The 19,089-nt window shown below is 43.3% G+C and overlaps 1 protein-coding gene and 1 non-coding gene across 2 annotated transcripts; one reads left to right on the top strand and one right to left on the bottom strand.

Annotated features, from left to right (window-relative positions):
* Positions 1–434: 434 nt before the first annotated feature.
* Positions 435–17,882, top strand: LOC131265171 (ionotropic receptor 75a-like). The gene is made up of 11 exons (XM_058267431.1): positions 435–818; positions 1,713–1,996; positions 3,204–3,476; positions 3,962–4,129; positions 4,190–4,341; positions 6,087–6,417; positions 7,494–7,744; positions 9,237–9,448; positions 10,390–10,685; positions 12,279–12,508; positions 17,767–17,882. The coding sequence occupies exons 1-11, from the start codon at positions 435–437 to the stop codon at positions 17,880–17,882; spliced, it is 2,697 nt and encodes an 898-aa protein (XP_058123414.1).
* Trnav-cac (transfer RNA valine (anticodon CAC)) lies at positions 2,372–2,444 on the bottom strand. The gene has a single exon. It is a non-coding gene; the product is annotated as a tRNA-Val (tRNA).
* Positions 17,883–19,089: the final 1,207 nt, after the last annotated feature.

Genomic DNA, 19,089 nt, shown 5'->3' with positions numbered 1-19,089 from the left:
CTCAATCTGTTTCTTCAATTTATATTTCTTTCATTATTGCAAACTTCTTAATTTCACCGAACTAATCTCGTTTTGAATGCTTTACATTTTAAATGGTCATCCAATAGCTTCTGCATCGAAATGTTCAATTGAGAAGTAATTTAGTTCTCGTGGTCGTAAATCGATTTGACAACTAAATGATCTTTCTTCCAATATATGCGTATAGCGGTGGTATCGTTTGTTACTGGCGTACGGCTTTTTGGCGCACCTTATTGCCAGCAAATCATTACGTATGGACAAGTTCCGTCAGCGATTGCGGTTGAAAAATGATGAAGCAATTGCTGCCCCGCTTCGGTTCTGGTTGATCCGGTATAAATAGTAACCACCTGAACGAATATCCCCACAGTGTACCAGGGAAGTCGCGAGTGGATTTGAAAAAGCGTACCCGATTGATGATGATGCATCTGCCTCACATACGGCTGGTCGTGTGGTGCCTTCTGTGTGCAATCCTTCCGGCCGTGCTGTCAACGGCTAGCAGTGGGACGATAAAAAATGACGATTACGACGAACCGGTGGCCGCATTGGTTTACCAGTTTTTCCGGGATCATAAAGGCCTGAAAATGGGTATCGTTTTCACATGCTACCAAAAGTTACTGCTCATTTACCAGGTTTTATCGCAATTGACGGCCGGAAGCGTTCCGGTGCGAACGGTGAATATGGACCACGAACCACCGGGGCAGTCCGAACAGTTCTCGAGTGCCCTTCGCAAGTCGCTGGAATTTCATCAATTCGTCCTGCTACACATGGCCTGCCAAAATGCACCGATCGTACTGGAACAGGTGAGCATGGAATTATTGTGCCTTTAGTGAGCGCTCCGAATTTCACGTGGGATATCAATCGTCCTCGCATCAAGCAAACGTAGGAGACAGCAATGGCGTTCTCGGAGGGATTAGCGTAATCGTGTAGGGTACTATCGCAGACGTTAAAAAGCGTTAAGCTTAAGTTGAATTTATGTGGGATGAATCAAGATACAGTACAGTTCTACACGGAACGGCTCCAAAAATGGTTGGTTGGTGAAGGACGATACGAAAGGTTTGATCCTTCGCTTTCATCGAAACGATGTTTCACGTAGCATTGTAGCACAGTGTGGATCGCAAAATAGCGTCAACCATGAATTTTCAATCATTTGTTCTGCAGAATATTTTTCGTTTTAGTTTAATTTTCTTAAACATTGGTTGCGCCACGAGATATTTCGTTATTCCTGTTTGTAATAATTAATTTTGCCTATAAAAGGGCACTATCTTGTCGTACCTGTTTTAAAAACTGTTTAAATTTAATTTTCTTGTATGTCTTATTGTGGAAATGCCAATTTGTAGAACAAAACTTCCAAAGGGGAGTTTCATGCTTTCGTTACCGTTACCATTTACTCCTCTAATTAAATAATCCAATTATTTCGGATGGCGTCCTTACAGGAATTAGTTTCCGAATGTAAATTAATTTGTTTTTAAACCAGAATCAAAAGTTTTAATTGTATTTTATCATTTTAAGAACTGTAAATATTCATCCAATGATTTTTTAAGATCTACAAAAATACCTCCAGTCGCTGGTAATAAGGAATATCAGTCTATAAGCAATCCTTTTGGTACACACCTTAACTTTTCGGAATCCCCCGGCCTTTTTCTCTTCCCTGCTACAATATTATTGATGACTGATGCAATCCGCTTTGACTGCAGGCATCTAAATATGAACTCTTCAACGCGTCGTTCCACTGGCTGATAATTGATAAAAATTACAATGGAAACGATGGCCCAACGACGCTGGGAAACAGCAGCCTTGGCGGTTCGAGAGAACCAACAGAGACCGATTGGGAACGGAGTGCCGGCGTTGGCACCGCTGCAAGCGCCCCGGGCAATGCCTTCGACTTGTTCGCAACAATGAACGTCAGCATGAATGCAGAAATAACCATTGCGCGGCCTGCGGATGCAACCTATCGGGAATTCACACTCTATGATCTCTGGTAATCATCCGTTCCTTTGTTTTCGTTTTGTACGTTCTGTCCATCGCACCACCGTAGAGTGTTGTTAGAATAGGTAGGGAGGAAGGGAGGAAGGGAGAGCATGGATGGGGAGGGGGTTGATTTTAGACGGCTCGCGGTCATTATCGACTCCTCGCTTGTCCATTTCAACCCACTTCCCTTGCCAAGAGATTGATGACTTACATAAAACTCGTTTCTTACTTCTCTCGCGCCTTCGTGATTAGATATTATTCTTGTGTGTCATTATGAATGTCTAGTATAATCTAGCCTAGTCTACACTCGGTCATAGATGTCATAGCGATTAGCGATTGCTAAAAAGACACACAACTAACAACATGTAGGGAAAAAAAACTGATCTGTTTCCGCCCGGGTTCGAACCGGGGACCTTCTGCGTGTGAAGCAGACGTGATAACCGCTACACTACGGAAACTTCTATGTCGAGGGGTGGTTAGTTGCGCACCCAATGATGTTTTCGTGACTTAAAAAAAAAACAAAAACAGCGATCAACAACGAGCTGCGAAGCTGGACCAAATTTAACCGCATTGCGTCACACTGGTTCTGTGATGTTCGGATATTGAATACCTACATCGATGCAATAGAATTGCTTTCTTCTGTTGTTCCAAACCATACTAGAACTAGCGTACAGCTTGGCAACTTTTATAAATCAGCCTTTTTTATTTTCGAAATCAAAATGTATCCTGCATAAACCTTATTTTCTTTAAATTTTCTTTAAATAAAACTGTTTTTTAAATATGTTTTCTTTTAGCTGTGGGCATAATTGAAAACCGTACGCAAAATATGTTTCGAATGATTTAAATTTTAACTGAAAATCATATTTCTACTAAAATTGTATCCCTGTTGATACGATGAATGGAAATAACGGAAAGAGCGTAAAGTCTCTGAAAACACATTTCTTGCGGCACCATCTTGCATGCTTGCATGTTGCTGACATCCCATACCACCCATGGCTGTTGCATACTGGCCGTCGGTACAAACACTTTGATGTTTATGACATGCTTGGTAGTTGATTAGAATCAATCCTTCCGATCTGTCCGTTGGCTAGATAGTCGTACAAGCATAAAAATTACTTTGCTTATCGCTACACCGGTTCGATGTTCCGGTCTCAAACAAACCCTCTCTTCCTTGTCCGTGTTCGATTTCTGTCTATTCCTCTCCACCCACCCTAAAGGAATCCTGGCTACATGAGCGGTGGCAAACTGAAAGTCGAGCCACTGGGGCGCTATGCGCCGGCCGGCGGGCTTGTGGTGGAGCGGCACGAAACGACCGTGGTACGCCGCCGGAACATGGACGGGCTGAAGCTGAAGATAATGACCGTGGTGACACAGCGACCGCACCAACCGTTCGAGCGGTATCTGACGACGCCGCGGAACACCCATCTCGATGCCGTGCACCGCTACAACTACGGGCTGATGAGCATGCTGAAGGATTTCTACAACTTTACGTAAGGGTCGCCCTTTTATTGCCGGGGAGTGTGAGATCCAGCGTGGGGTGGGTGAAAGTTCGATTCATTACTGATATCGGCACCGCCAGCATTTTACGCCTCGCCCATGGAGGGACGGGTATGGGAGGGCTTTTGTGGTTTAACTTTTCACACATGATTAATGATTATTATGGCCGGATGATGATGATGAGCTGCTGACGGCCATGGAGAAGGTTAGTTTGATCCCGAAATGCCTCAACCGGGGCCTGACGATGTCCAGATAATGAAAGGTTAGGTAGAAAAGGCAGCGCCTGTTTGGGGGAGTGGAGGGTAGTTCAGTAGAATGTTTGACAGTTTAGTTTTCTTTTTTATATCGTTGGCGAAGAACTTATTTCCTTGCTCGCCGAGAAAAACTTTCTTCCCCCCGCGAAATGCGACCGAAGGAAGGGTGCGAATACTGTAAGTACTTCACTAAAGCCATCAAACTTGTGCATTGCATTGGGCAGCTTCGTCAACCGGCGCACCAAGAGCTGGGGCTATCTGCGGAACGGCACGTTCGATGGCATGATCGGAGCACTGTCCCGGCGGGAAGTGGACCTCGGCGGGTCGCCCATGTTCTTTCGCCAGGAGCGCCACCGCGTCGTCAGCTACACCACGCGTACCTTCATCGAGCGGTTTGTTGACCTGCGCCATCGTGTGCGTTTCCCCCAACCGTAATTCCGACCGTTTTGCAGGCCCTGCTTCATCTTTCGCCATCCAGCGCGTCAGGATGCGGTCAAGAATCCCTTCTTGCTGCCCTTCGAAACGATCGTCTGGTACTTGATGGTGGTTTGGGGCATAATGCTGGCGGCTGCGTTGAGTTTCAGCTTTTACTTCGAGTACACAGGTAACTTATTCACTTATTCACCTATTTTCTGGCATGTAAGGTTTTTTTCTAATAGGTGTTATGTAGATTAATTAAAATACTTTGTTGCAGTAAATGCGTGGTCATTAACTCATACTGAACAATATAATTTAAGCAGTTTTAAACGGCTAGAGTAGGAAAAACGGTTGTAGGTCTTATTAAAGCAAAGCAATTGCTAACGAGAAAAAGGAAAATGTTGTAAAGTAATATATTAAATTGGAGTATAATGATGGTCATTTGAAATAGAGATGCCCTAAAAACCTAGATGACTAAAAAAGACAATTCATTTTATGGTTGTTATTTAGACTCCAGGATCCTCTTTTACTAAACTATTAATATACTATACCCCTAAATAGAGTTTTTATTAAATTAATATTCACGTGCGTTCTTTTTCACAAGGGGTGACTGGGGTAATATGCACCTCTGAGGCAAAACGCACTTGTTCCGCTTTCTTATAAAAAACTTGTTTTGATCGCGAAAAAAGTAGTCATTCTGCTATAGTGAGCTAAAATATGTTAATCCTGTGAGTTTGCTAGCTTTTTATATTAACATTAAAGTGAAATAAAAACAAAACAAAAACATCGCGGGTTCGAACATGTTTTGATGTAATTTTGCAGACCACTCCGCTAAGGAACAAACAGTACAAAAATCGTTGTTTTTGTACACGGCAAACATAATCCGGTACATTGGAATCGGAGCTTCAAATTGCATATTTGCCTTCAACTATGAACGGGGCATTAAGCATCCCGTAGGTCGGGGCAAAATGCATCAGTTTGTTAGTAAACTAAAACGAATTATTATCGTTCAAAATATAGACCTTGATTAATAAAAGGTTTCACTCCTTGTATTTAATTAACTTTCGGTCAAAGTACAGTTTTTTTTCATTTTGTTGATGGATCCTAATTTGTTTTTTTGAGGAGTGGTGCATTTTTGTTTTGGTGCATATTGCTCTTTTGTTACGGTGTGTATTGCCGTTTTGTTATGGTTGAACTTTTAAAAATTGAAATATTCTTGATTTTTTTTATTTTAGTAAAAAAAGTCTAAACTTCCCTAAGAGGTTTCTAATTTGAACCGTAATGAATCAAATGAATTGATTGACACAGACAATTCAATAGTTTTCCTTAATGGTTGTATATTACCCCATGAACCCCTTCCTGGGGTTCTGTCCCACAATTTTAAACTAGAGGCTCTTTGAGAACTTTAAATGATTTTAGTTTTAGTAAACTATTTGAGAGTGTCGTTTTTTGTAGTTCGGTACTTTTTTTCTTCAATGAATTGCAAGAAATTAGGATTGTTTGCTTAATGGGTGAAGATTACCATCACTCACACGAGTAAGATGTGTTAATCAAATAAATGGGTGGGAAAATATTTTTTCGTCACTAGTCGTACGGATGTGTGAGAAATTCTAAATGCTTCGTCCTTGATGATGTTATCCAGCGTTGCATGAGCAAGACACTTCGAATGATTTATGTTGCCAGTGTCAGCTGTTTCAATTCATTTTCAGGTGATTTTTTCTTTCTAAAACATGTTCCATTCTCAATGTTCCATGTTTATTACATCCTATCGCCTAGTAATCCATCAGCGTCTACAGTGCAATGGAAACATTCCCTAATAGACATCGAGCTTTTCTCCCACCTACAACGGAACCGGGCGGGCTGGGCGATGATAGGTGTCCTAATGTGATTGGACAGGTATTTATAGATCGTTTCACCCATTCTTCCCGACAGCGACCGACCGGGGGATACCGATAAGACACCGAACGGCTCCGGTTCCGTTGCCATGGTGCAGCATTGTCGGTGGAATTGCAAGCGCATGGAGAACAATGTGGCAGAACGCGAGGGCCACGGCCAACTTCGATCGAGCCAGCACGGCGACGCTCCGGGCGGATGAGGCGGCGGGAAACGTGTCACCGGAAGCGTACCGGAGTGGAAGCGAATCCTTTTTAAGCCGCCCTAAGCCGTCACCGATGCAGCGACAATATTGGCAGCGAGTGAAAGACATCCGTTACAGCGAGGACGTGCCAGCATCCGGCGGAGAATCTGATGCAGCCGACGCCCGGTAGGTGATATGCACGCTTTGCTTTTATTTATGTTGATGAGATCGGCAATGCATGCCCGTTAAAACGATTCATTCGTGCATGCAATGGCGTGGAGTTTAAAGGGTATGCGCGCTAGGATTGCATGATAAGTTTTGTATCGTGTTTCAGAGAAACATTTTTATTATACAAACATTTGCATCCTCGTTGGTTTATGTTTAGACCCATTGAAAGGTTTACATCTTTTAATGTAATGATTTTCTGAGAACGGCGAACCATTGTCAATGTATGCAGTATATCCATGTTCAATACGCTGTCGATTCGGTGAAAAACGGATCAATCTCGACTAGTCTCCAGCAGTAGCGCTCACAAATTGCTTGCAGCTGGCACTCGACGGCATTATTTCCATCCGCTTGCTGCAGCTCGGGGCCGGAGTCATCGGGAAAACGACTTGTTCAGTCGTTCCGCGCCAATGCGGACACCACACCGGATGCAGCTGCAGCACGATCGGTTTCCACTTTTGGACCGACATCATTAGTGGAATGAGATTCACCTTTTGTGTGGAGCATGTAGCTCGCCACCAACGTCGCCCCCGTCTGCACACTGCACAAAAGCCGGATGCACTTTGGATGCAACGGATCGGAGGCCCGACCGGAGGTCGATCGAACAATGTGCAACCCATCAGAAGAAGGGATAGTGAATATCGGGTTTTATGTCAAACGGCAAACTACGTTACGGCAAGAAAAACCCCCGTTCCTCGTGAAGAAAAACACCCCGCTCCAACCGTCCCCCGTTTACCGGAAGAAAATCATTATTACAAGAAACATTTTTCACTTCAATCAGCAAATGCAAAGTTTGTCGTATCGAATACGGGTGGATCTTTTTAATGGTGGCCTGTTTGGGGAAAAGGCCGAACGAAATAACGATGAGTTTTTTTTCGTACACCAGTTTTCCTTTGTTGTATGTGAGCCACCCTACCCCGAACGGGGATTTATTTTTTCCCGAGTGTCAAACTGCACATCTAACTCTTATTTTTTTCTCTATCGTCTATCGTCGCTTCTATCCGTATTCGTTTTCGGTGGCTTTTCTCAATCGAAAGGCCGCCGAAAACCGTCGGGTGGCGTTGGAAAATCTGCCACCGGCAATATCCGGACTGTCGTCAGCGTGTTGGGGGCGGTGCACCGGGAACGGGGAACAATTGCCATAACAAGGATGTGCACACATCGCCGTCGTCGTCGAGAACGCATCGACTTCAGCCGGTGGCCGGAAACGATGGCACCAAATGCAATTATAAGGCGGAAAAGGCATCGAAGAGCGTTTTACTCTTTCTCGGAGGCGTTTGTCAACAAGGTAACGGAGATAGAACATTTTTTATCGTCCATCAGGTTTTTGCTTTCTTCTGTTATTTGTGGCTCCCGTCGCGAAAAGTTTCGGTGGTGTTTGCTTTGGCACGTTGGACAAGTTGCATCGTTCGTAAATTACACTGCCTGTGTAAGCCGTGTTCGCTGCTTGATTGGAATTGGGGAATGGAAATTTTCATCAAATTGAGTAGATATTTATTGATCGTTGCCAGTGCTTGCTCCAACACCTTACCTCTTTTATCGTGCCCTTGGATTAACAAATATGACCATGCAATAAAAGCTTGGCGTAGGCAGTTGAGAAATTATTTATTGTTGCGCTAGAAGTTATAAACTTTTCTTCTTATCTTGATTCAACAGTTAATTTGCAAACATATTACAAGAAAGTATAAGCACGTATATCAAATTTTATAAGCAATTTAAATTCAAGTTGAAATTATGACATGCTTTGAACCCTTTATATTTTTAATAATATATCAAAATCTGCCTAAAAATAGCAACATTAAATTTAAATTTGCTAGTGACATATTTGAATAATCAATACGAAAAATCCCGTTTCACTCTTATAAAACCAATCTTCAGGTTAATTTAAAAAGTTTTCAAAAATGTTAAAATACATGATTTCCACTGGAATGTGGCCAACATTCATTGGTGAGATGAAGGAACCCATTCCCTCCGCCTTCCGTTGCGTATGGCTTCACGTTTCATTAAGATTTATCATGTTTCCTTTCAGCCGGTTATGATTGATTTTTACAAAGCAACGGCCTCGATAGAGAACCCATTTTTCTCTTTCCTTCCACGGATATGCTCCACCGGAGAAACAAAGGTCCATCCGCACCGGCCTGTATGTACGCATGATGTGAAAAGTTTAACCATTCCAATATTGCCGCCCGATTTGCTCGGCGGTATTGTTACGCTGTCACTCCGACTTATGTTTCACGTATGCGAGACGCTAGAAACTGACAGGAAACATTTCTTGACATGTGGAAAATCAATCATTCGGACTGCTGGAAGATAGAAAGCGAGGAAGCTCCAAAGAAGGAGCGATGCTTCGCGATATACCTATCGATTTTCAAACGATTAACCCCGTTGAACGTTTGAACGTTGAAATAAATTCCGTTGTCGAAAGGGGGTATATTGATATTTAATTTTGCTCCTAATAGATTTTGATTTGTATGTTTTAAAGTTAGTAACGCAACACGCTATCAAGAATGAACAAACCTAGTAAAGCATAAAAATATATGAAAAACAAATTTCAACTAATATCCATCGGCAACAGCTTATCGCAAGTACGATTCAATTATTTTTATTTTTTTAAGACAAAAATCAAAGCAGTTTGATAGTTAAGTTAGTTATCGTAATACAGTATTCGTGAAGCTTGTTCTTCAGTGGCTTTTGTTGTTTTGCGTTGTGTGTCCGACACCCGTGCCGGCAAATGACCCTTCGCCCTTAGCCACCCGTATTACTTTCGTTCCATTTAACAGGATTATCCGAGATACCGCACCTATCATCCGGCAGATGTACGTCATTTTTCATCCTGCTCTTCGGCTACCTAATGTTCCAGTACTACTCGGCCAGCATCGTCGGCTCGCTGCTAATGGAGCAGCCGAAGAGTATAAAAACGCTGCGCGGCTTGATTGACAGCCGCCTCACGCTCGGCATCGAGGATATTCCCTATTCCAGAGATTACTTTGTGGTTAGTGTTTGATTGAAATTTATGCCAGGTTCGGGTAAGGCTTTCCGAAGACATCCGGCAGCGAGCGAAGTTCCCTTGCAGTAGGTTGCTCGGTTGAAGGCCAACCCACATAATTAAGTTTTTCTTTTAAAGTTTTCCAGAAGTTTCAGGAGCATGCTGCAAGATGGATTCCGCTTACGGATCTAGTGATGTTTTGTTGGTCCACTTATCCTTTTGTAAACCTTTGGAAAAATGTTCCGAAGAAAGACATTCCCCAAAAACCGTAAGAGTGAGCGATGGATCTCGGGAAGGAAAATGCAAATATTTTAGGTTGTATCAACTCGCTTGCATTGCACGGTCCGGTGCACCCGACGATACACGTATGCCCAACGTCCTGCCTCTAAAGAGAACGTAAACAGATTAGACCAGGCTGTACGCAAATAGATTAGATGCGAAATGCATGAACAAGCGAACCGGGGAGGAAGAAAAAAAAAACGGTACACACAATAGGAAAAGCGAAAAGGTGGACCGGTTTATTTGGCCATCCGGACGTGCAAAACAATGGAAACTGTAGCTCTGGGTGCAGAAGAGTTGGGGCATCGTTTGTGTTGGTTGGTCATTTTTTTTTCGGCTCCCCATTTCAGCATCGTTTTGTGGGAAATCTTTCCCTGTCGCTCTATCCTACTGTTTGCCTGTCCCGACTGCTTTTTTCAGTTTCCACTATTTTTCCTGACCCTCTCCATCCGGGAGCATATGTGTCCGATGTCCCCCGAACTGAGTGGGTGCGTGCATTGCATTATTTCGTAGGACTCTCGGGATACGCCACTGTGAGTGTGTTTTTTTTTCCTTTCTTCTGCTAATGGCTCTATGGATGATATCGTCACCCAGAGGGAAAAAGAGTGAAATAAAAACCCACAAACAAAGAATGGGAAAAAAACGAATAGCTCTCCAAAATTTTCCAGCGCACAACCGATGCCGACTCGCTGGAGCTGTACCGGACCCGGATCGAGTACTACGATGCGCGCACCGGCCGCAACGAGTCCCACTTCCTGCCCGCCGCCGACGGTCTGCAGCTGGTCCTGGACGGCGGGTACGCGTTCCACGTGGCCATATCGGCCGCCTACCGCATCATCCGGCAGACGTTCGGCGAGCGGGAAATTTGCGAGCTGAGTGAAATTGATATGTTTCCCGTGTCGTCGCAGTGGATGGTGGCGATCGTCCAGAAGAATTCACCGTACCGTGACGTCATAACCTACGGGTAAGAATGGAGCGGAGGGAGCGGAGGGACCGGGAGGGTAGTTGCTGGGGGTGAGAGAGTGTACAGAACCAGTAGAGCCGCCGTGTGGGCGAGTTTAATCGGTGCCCTGAGTTTTCGTTTCGAAAATATTTAAAAAAATTCAATTTGTGTTTTACAAATCATGATTGTGATTTTTAAAGCAAAGTTTTTCATTCACGTTAATGTTGTCACAATGAATACTGTTTCAATTTTTCAGTTACTTGTTTTGGGATTTCTCGATACAATAAACTTTTATTTCCATCGCAAATGGCTTAGATTGGTACTGTTTTGGGGTAGAAAATGTGCTCCAAAAATAAACATTAGTTCATTGCAATTCATGAAGTGAATTTGTAAAACGGCAAGCTTCACTATAGACTATGAAACAAATGTGTTTAAATGCCTTTCTATGCGTAAAGTACTTAATGTTTACGCCTGCGTGTATTGAAAAGACAAAATAATAATTAAAAAATTGATTTACCAACAAAACAACAATATTAAAATGAAGTATAGCAATTTGAAAAGCCTGTAAACATTTCCACCAGGAAAGTAGAAATCATTTGAATCAAGCAATTTGATAATCCTATTATTCATGGAACAATAATTTTCTCTTGATTTTGTGATTAAATTTGCGAATTGTATATCTGTATTGTACTGTATCTGTATCTTAAAACATATCTAGGAAAAAGTGAGTAAGAGATATTTTTATTTTTCGAAAACTAAAACCGATCGAATGATAAATGAAGAAAAAAAAACAGCATAATGACCCGTGCCTCCCTATAAACCAAATTTGGTCAGGGTATTAAATTTTCTCACGATCATGGAATCATTTATTAAAGTAAATATTCAGCGTCATCAGATGAAAAATATTTGTCATCTTTTTTTTGCATTTAAAAAATAACAGTTTCAAGTGTCACATATTCCGTGCGCCCTTCAACAGTGTTTCGTGTTTCGGCACTGGCTAATCGGTCAGCATCAGCATCAGAAGCCACAAAGCATCATCGGGCGCGATGGAGGCGCACGGTACACTCTCAACGCCATCGAACGTCATGCTCGATTTTTATGCTCGATTTCAATCATAGTTTCAATAACCCCCATCACCTGCTTTCGTCGCCTGCGGAGCCACGGTGGAAAAGTCATTGGTGCTGTGTGCCAACGGTTCACCTTGCCGGAGATACGCAGCCCCAGAAGGTGCGGTCGTGTGGCCGAACGGTTCTTCCTGTGATAGACTGTGGCCAATTTTGGATTTATTCAGTCGTTGAGCATGGTTTTTCTGGTGTATTTTTTCGTCCTTCGTTCGTTTTCTTTTCATTCCTGTTTTTATCTGCACCTGAGGTAGTGCGATGGAAAATGTGTGTTTTTTTTCTCTCACTCTTTTTCTCACCCCCGCACCACCTCACGATCTCGAGTGCCTGAATGTTGAGAGTTGATATTTGTTTGTTTCCATTTTTTTCGTGCTGACTTTTTCGGCACTTTTTTGTTCTGCTCGTGGATGGATTATCTCCGGGGTGTGTATGTATGTGTGCGTGTGCAATGGCCTTCACCGGGGCCACCAAATCCCCGGGACTAAACTCACAGATTACGCCGGTTGAATGAAGCGGGCTTAATGCAGCGGCAGCGCAACGTCTGGCAGGAACCGAAACCGAAATGCGTTCGCCAGATTGCCCCGACCGACCTGATAGTGGGCCTGGACGCAGTCGTCTCGGCGTTCGTGCTGCTGGCCGGCGGGCTGGCCCTGTCAATCGGCATCCTGATCGGTGAAATCTTCTGCCGGCGCATCGCCCATCGCCTTCGGAGCGGACCGCGGAGTTGCGAGGAGCACAGGATGGCCAGGATGGTGCCGTTCTACGTCGGGCAGCCCAGATTTTCCGCCGGAACTCGGCCAGCGTCTCGGGGGGTGGATGCGACTAAGGCGAGGGTTTGATCTTAAATCGATACTCAATCATTCGGTTTCGAGTGCGACTTGCTGTGACGTGAAGGCATTCAGAGGGGGAGATCGATTGGCAAGATTTGCTCACCGGGACAAAACGTGAAAAAAAAAACAAATCAGAAACGAGAAATGATGCGCAACTCTTGCGAAAGCCGTATGATTTCGTTTGACTATTCTGCCAACACATTTTCAAACACGTTTCATGCACAAAGTAAAATAAATAATGTTTGTAGAAAATGAGGAATAGATTTAATATAAATAGCTTCGAGTTACAACACACTAATGTTAATTATGAATTAAATTGCAAAAAATTGACCAAAAGAGACTGTAGAGGTAATATTAAAATTTAACGCAACTGTAAGACACAATACACAATTTCCAAAAGATGTTCAATTTTTTCCACTTTGCATTGCTTTCGGAGGAGGTTTTTTCCTCTTTTATGAACGGTAAGACGTAATCCAAGTACAATGTACCAATGTAATGTGATAAACTTAACCGGATCTATCTATAAAAGAAACGTGAAAGAAATTGAATGAAAATATATCAAATTATAAACTTATAACAATTCCTCTAAGAGCAAACAAAAATTTGTGGAGGAGCTTTTTTGCTGATTTTCTAGCTTTAGTTTTATTTTAAATCGTGTTATTAATTTTGCTTTAGAAGCAAAATGAAACAGATTAGAAATGGCTACGAAAACACAGAAAGTCCCAACGCTGAGAAACGTTAACATTACGCGAATTGAAGTATTCGTTAGTAAACTTTTTGTTTTGCTTGTAATCATCAATGTAGTTCATGAAATTTATGCAAAATATATGGTGATTAATAAAAAGGGTAGGACAAGCTCAAATGTTTTTAAAAGTAAGCTAAAGAAATTTCTTAAAAAATGCTGCACTGCTGCATAGAAATGTCATGCAAGTGCGGTTTAGGCTGCTGAACATCGCCGTTGCGGGGGGAAAGCTCGTGTCAAGCACATGGCAAACGTCTCTTTAAGCCCTCCCCATTTGACAAGTTTATCTATGCCGTAATGTGTCCGGTAAGTGAATGAGCCGGAAACGGTTTGTTACATCCGCCAAGGTGGGTAACGGAAGGGGTTGTCGACCGAAGCAGCAAGTTTGGGGAACGTTTACGAAGCGTTCGGGTTGCATGCCAAACGTGCCATGGAACGTGTGTGTGTGTGTGTGAGTGTGGAATACCATACGGAGTGGATTTAGAGGGTGTCACTACTCTGGAGTGGATTTGAATGCCCAACTAAGCACGACCGGCCTTCGTAGCGTTCGGGACGTTCTTTATAGAGTCCGTCGAAAATTGAATCGATCCTAAGCCCCCGCGTTTGGCGGCAAATGGATATTGGATTTTTCGGCCGACCCGGGGCGCGCTGTCGAGGATGCTAGGAAGTGTCCCCGTGGCTACCCGCCCGTGGGTGCATTGTAGTTCCGCCTTCATGCGCTTCTTGGAACGCTCCAGCCGATTCTATGGCGAATCAAATCGACCCGATGCGTCCTGCTGCCGTGGCGATACGGGAGCCTCATATCCGGCGCACCGGAACAGTATGAAATAAATTTAATTGAATTTTCGATTGGAAATAGTTGGCCAAAGTCCGTTCCCGGTAACTTTTCGCGCTCGCACCGGCCGAATTAGGCCCGGAGCTTGCATGCAGCGCCCACGCCGGAATGTCTGAATATGAAGGATTGATGTACGGAAACTAATCAAATGTTTTATTCAGCTAGGAAATGGCCCGGACTGGCGGATGGAAATTATTCGCCCGCCGAAGGGGTGCCCTGTCGCTCGCTCAATCATTCATGCGCAACAGGAAGTCGACGAGCGTTCTTTTTATATTTATAATTTTTGCCCTGCAACCGAAAGTTCACCAGGGGTCGAATGATCGCGAAAAATAAACTTACAGTTGTCAATATAGTGCGATGAGTGTGTTAATGGTGGGTATAGAGACTAACGTTACCTACCGTTTTAAATTACGCAGAAAGCACAACGCAGTTTTAATGTGGTGGTGCCACTGAACTTTAAGACTCCGTTATAGCTAATTTAGCTTTACAAAATGATGTTTGGAATATTTGAAATAGTTGATTTTAGAGCTTCTAACAAATCGATTCCATATTCTTACACTGAGCTATTTGACGATTGACACGCCAAAGGAGTTGTTTTATCATTTGGATACGATAGAGAATGTTGTGTTTGGTACTCTAATATTTTTAATTATAGTTCATCAATATTCCACGGAAATACAAGAACATGAGTTATAAAGATCTGTGTGAGCTGGTTATGGCAAGCTTGTAGTATGAATATTTTCAAGATTTTTTCAATTTAATTCCTTTTTCCGATTCTACTATCTTTTTTCATGAAATCTTCTTCCCTACCAAAGCTACGGCAATAAATTATGCACATTACGATAGCTTGAGAATGACTATTTACAATCTCCCGAAACCCATTTGTTGTTTCACCTGAATTTCACACGGAACAGCGCAAAGTCGAAGGATTTGAAAAGGAAAAAGTGATGCAGTTGCACACATACATCATAAACTATGAAGCTAACTAAACTGATAAATATGTAATTAGATGCCGTGCGCTCTCCCACAGATACACACACACCCGGCGCCTAGCGTTGGAAAGCACTCGACTTCTGTTGCCCCGGTGGAAGGGAAAAAAATGGGGGTGCATTAAATATTTATCTCTGAAACGGTTGTGAGAATGCGGCACCGGTTTCAGCTGCAGCTCGTGCGACTAGTCCAGTCGGAGGGGGGGAGGGGGGGGGATGGCTGAGGGCTAGGGGCTATGGCAAAGGGCGAGCTCCTTAAGACAAGTGCGGACACGGCTGTGATAGGGGTAAGCAAGAAGGAATTGTAAGCTGCTCGTAAAGTGCAGCCTTTTATTCTTCTGATGTTAGCAAGTGCACCGGAACGAGACTTCTCGAGAGTGCAAGCGTCCGAAAGGTGCATCTTTTAGCCGCCTGTCGATGGCGTCTCGGAAAGGAGCGATTCTATGCTCGAAACCATTGGAGACTCATCGTTAGCCCCTGTTGCTCCGATGGTGCGGTGGGGGTCCATCCGTTAGGGGCATAAGATGCCGTTGTTATCGGCATGGTAGCAGTGGTAGTATTAGGAGTAGCTGCACCAAGATGTATGGGGGTAATAAAAAAGAAATATCGAACACGGCGCACCCGAATGGGACCGCTTGCCAGCGCCAAAGTGCAATCGACAACAAACAAAAAAAGGCGAACCGATTCGGGGTCCCGATAGCCTAGCCTGGAGTGGAAGTTGAGCCCCATCGAGTGTTGCGTTATCGGTCCATGGCGGGCGTCGAGTATACTCTGTTTTCGGCCCTGTGCGAGAACTGTTGGCATGGTGCATGCCGTTCGGCCATATTGTGGAAGGGAGCTGGATGTTCCTTTTTTGGCGCCCACATTTGCTCCACTTGAGGCTAGCAGATGGGCGGTCCAGCCGGTATCCTGGCTCGGTAATCTGGCGTGCATGCGGAACATTTTGCACAGTGCTTTCCGAGAAGGTGCACCAAAAAGTCGGATCCATCGGTAGCAACAGTGAAGGGTCGCGTCGATTTGGAGAGCATGGTAGCCGTTCCGCTTCCCAACGGAGCTGCCAAACGTCTATCGAGCCCTGGGAGGTTCGTTAAGGGGGTGTTCGACATCTGCATATCCGGTGTAATCCGCACGTAACGTGCCGCCGAAACGGAACCGAAATCCACCGCTGGCAACACTAGCAAACGAAGATGTAACCTAGCGCAAAGCCCACTTGGTACACCGTGTTGACCTAGCCCGAGTTCAGGTGAGCGCCGGGAACTTTCACCATGAGTACGATATTTTCCATTTTTAACGAACCAACCTTGCGACACCGTGGAAGTGGGATACCATTTTTTTCCATCTCGACCAAAGCTCCCGGAAGATATCAGAGCTTAGAGGCACTAGAGGCGATTGAATGAAGCACTTGTAACATGACTCGATACCTTTGGATTACGTGGTTTCGTTTGGTGGTGCTGCCCCTCCGACTTTTAGTTTTGCAACCGATAAGAACTTTGAAATTATGTGCTTGACTTTCGATCTCATCGAACATGATGAAAATGTTTTTCTTAATTAAATAACACTTTAATAGTATTAACACTGGTGTATAATGGTGTATAATAACGAATAATAAAACATGTCACAAAATAAATCTGAAAATCAGTAGAACCCGCATCTGATCAAAATAAATCAAAAGAAGATGATTGAAGAACTGAAACATGGTACAATAATTTTTACAAGAGCTCTATTAATTTTATTACAGAAAATACTGTGAATGTTTTTTTAGTACTGTTTACTAAAATTGTTAAGAGTACTATTTTGTTATGTTTTTGTTTTCGTGTTGATTCTTATGCTTACTTCTTGTCCAGCGCTTTTTGCATGCTGTATGTTTTGTCGTAGTGAAAGAAGTAAATCTTCCTGATAAGCCTTTTCTGTTTTGTTTCAAATTCATTTGGTCGCTGGTTCGATGATTATCTGTTGGAATTTTCCAGCATTAATAATTTCTATGTGTTCAGTGCGATGATTGGGCAGCAACATAATCTTATAATCGAGATTTTTTTGTAATATTTCTGTACCTCTTATCGACAAATTTTGGCCGAAAGTTTTATGCTGTTGAGCGTTCGTGCCATTGCCGGTCGCTTAACAATTGTTGGTAAATTTATAATCACAAACTGATTTGTACAACATTGAGGCATCAACATTCACGCTTTGAAGTTCGTGTCGTTTAAATGTGCCTTTAAGACACTAAACAGCAGTAACTCGGTACAAAGACCTTATAGAGTGCCCCCGGCCCCTAATGTGGCCTTACCGGTTTTACATAAAATAGTGGTAATTTTTGTCTATTTTTTTTTATAAAAACGCGTGTGTGGCGTGGTGGCCACAAATGTTTTTCAATTGGTATCCGGAACATTTTTGGACCTATAAGACCACAATCTGTCACTTTGAACAGCTTGAGGATATCGGACTGACGGAGGTGGCGGTCGATTGGATAACGCGATCCTTTTAATATTGCTAACGAGTTCGCGAGCCTAGTAAATCCAGACGTGCGTACGGTGCTGATCACTAATGTAAATCATCATCCATGCCGACACGCCGTTGATCCTTATCAGGGAATGCTGTACTGGACGCGTTCGAGCGACCAGGAGCCGAGATTATGCGGTCCAATTTGGATGGGACCATGCAGCAGCGACCGTTCGGTGGCTCCGATTTCCGGCCTTCAAAATAGATAGAAGCTTCTTTTTTCATTCTGATGTAAAACCCATTGATTCCTGCACATTACGTGGTTAGTCGTAAATGCCATCTCACTTTCCTCTTTTTGGGGTTTTATCTGCATGAATGCAACGAGGTTAATTTTTATTTATCTTAGGTCGAACCATCATTTTTGTTGTTTTAATGGTCCCAACTTCTATATCTCCCCAATGAAGGTAAGTTTGGTAGTTCATTTCGTAGCTCCAATCATCTTGAAAGTAGTTGGTGTAAACATCCTGTTTAAGTATGTATCGACCATTAAGATTACTGTGAATGAAGTTCAAGAAAAATCATATGTATTTTAATTTTATAATCATATAGCTTTGTAGCGACTGGATAAATCCATAACGCTCTGATGTTCAACATACCTAGCACTACCAAGCCAAAATCCTCCGGAATATTCGTACTGAAATTCGTGAAATATTATACCATCAAAGTTAGGTACGCGTACGTTAGCGGTGGTACCACGGGTTGTGTTGTATCCACTTTCCCTAATTTTTAGAATAAAATCTCCAGCATTTCCACTGTATGATTCACATTTTCGCAAACCATAGATGGGAGTTCCGTAGCCTCCGTATTTAACCATTTCAACATGCTCATATTTAGCGTAGAACTGATTGCCAGAGAAATCTTCCAGCATTATGACAAGCTCGTGTGGAGCAGAGGTAAGCAATCGGTAGATGTGTTCAAGACCTAGCCAATGTTCGCCGTCTACGTTGCCAAAACCATTCACGTAGTCCTTTTCCGGCCGCTCGAAGCTGAGCGTTCCATCGATACGGCGTTGTATCACTGTCCAGCCGCCGAAATCGTACTGTTGATCACAGAGCACCAGTATCGGATCGTGGAATGGCCACTCTGGTTGAATCATATACACTTCGGATACTTTTAAATGCTGTGGCACGTCTAGACATGATTTAGGATACGTTCTCGATGCGGTTAACTTTACACTTTTGTTTGCAACTGAAACACTCCACCATATAATGAGGGACATGAGTAATCCCACGGTTATACGAAACTCACGCCGCATTGTTCTGAAGCCACACTAACAATCAAACATTTGATGCTACTTAGCGGCCAACTCGAAGCCGATAAGCAAAGCTTATCAAGTGAAAATATAACTTCGTATCGTTGAGATAAGGTTAGTATGGAGGCTTGCTTTTTGAGTCTTTCTTATATGGTACTGC

Source organism: Anopheles coustani, chromosome 2, assembly GCF_943734705.1.
Source record: "Anopheles coustani chromosome 2, idAnoCousDA_361_x.2, whole genome shotgun sequence".
NCBI classification, from domain to species: Eukaryota; Metazoa; Arthropoda; class Insecta; order Diptera; family Culicidae; genus Anopheles; species Anopheles coustani.
This window is presented reverse-complemented; position numbering and strand designations above follow the sequence as displayed.

Coding starts and splice junctions, on each gene's coding strand:
- LOC131265171 (XM_058267431.1), top strand. CDS start 435: ATGATGCATCTGCCTCACATACGGCTGGTCGTGTGGTGCCTTCTGTGT. Junction 4,130..4,189: donor ACGCGTACCTTCATCGAGCG/GTTTGTTGACCT, acceptor ACCGTTTTGCAG/GCCCTGCTTCATCTTTCGCC. Junction 10,686..12,278: donor CGTGACGTCATAACCTACGG/GTAAGAATGGAG, acceptor CTAAACTCACAG/ATTACGCCGGTTGAATGAAG.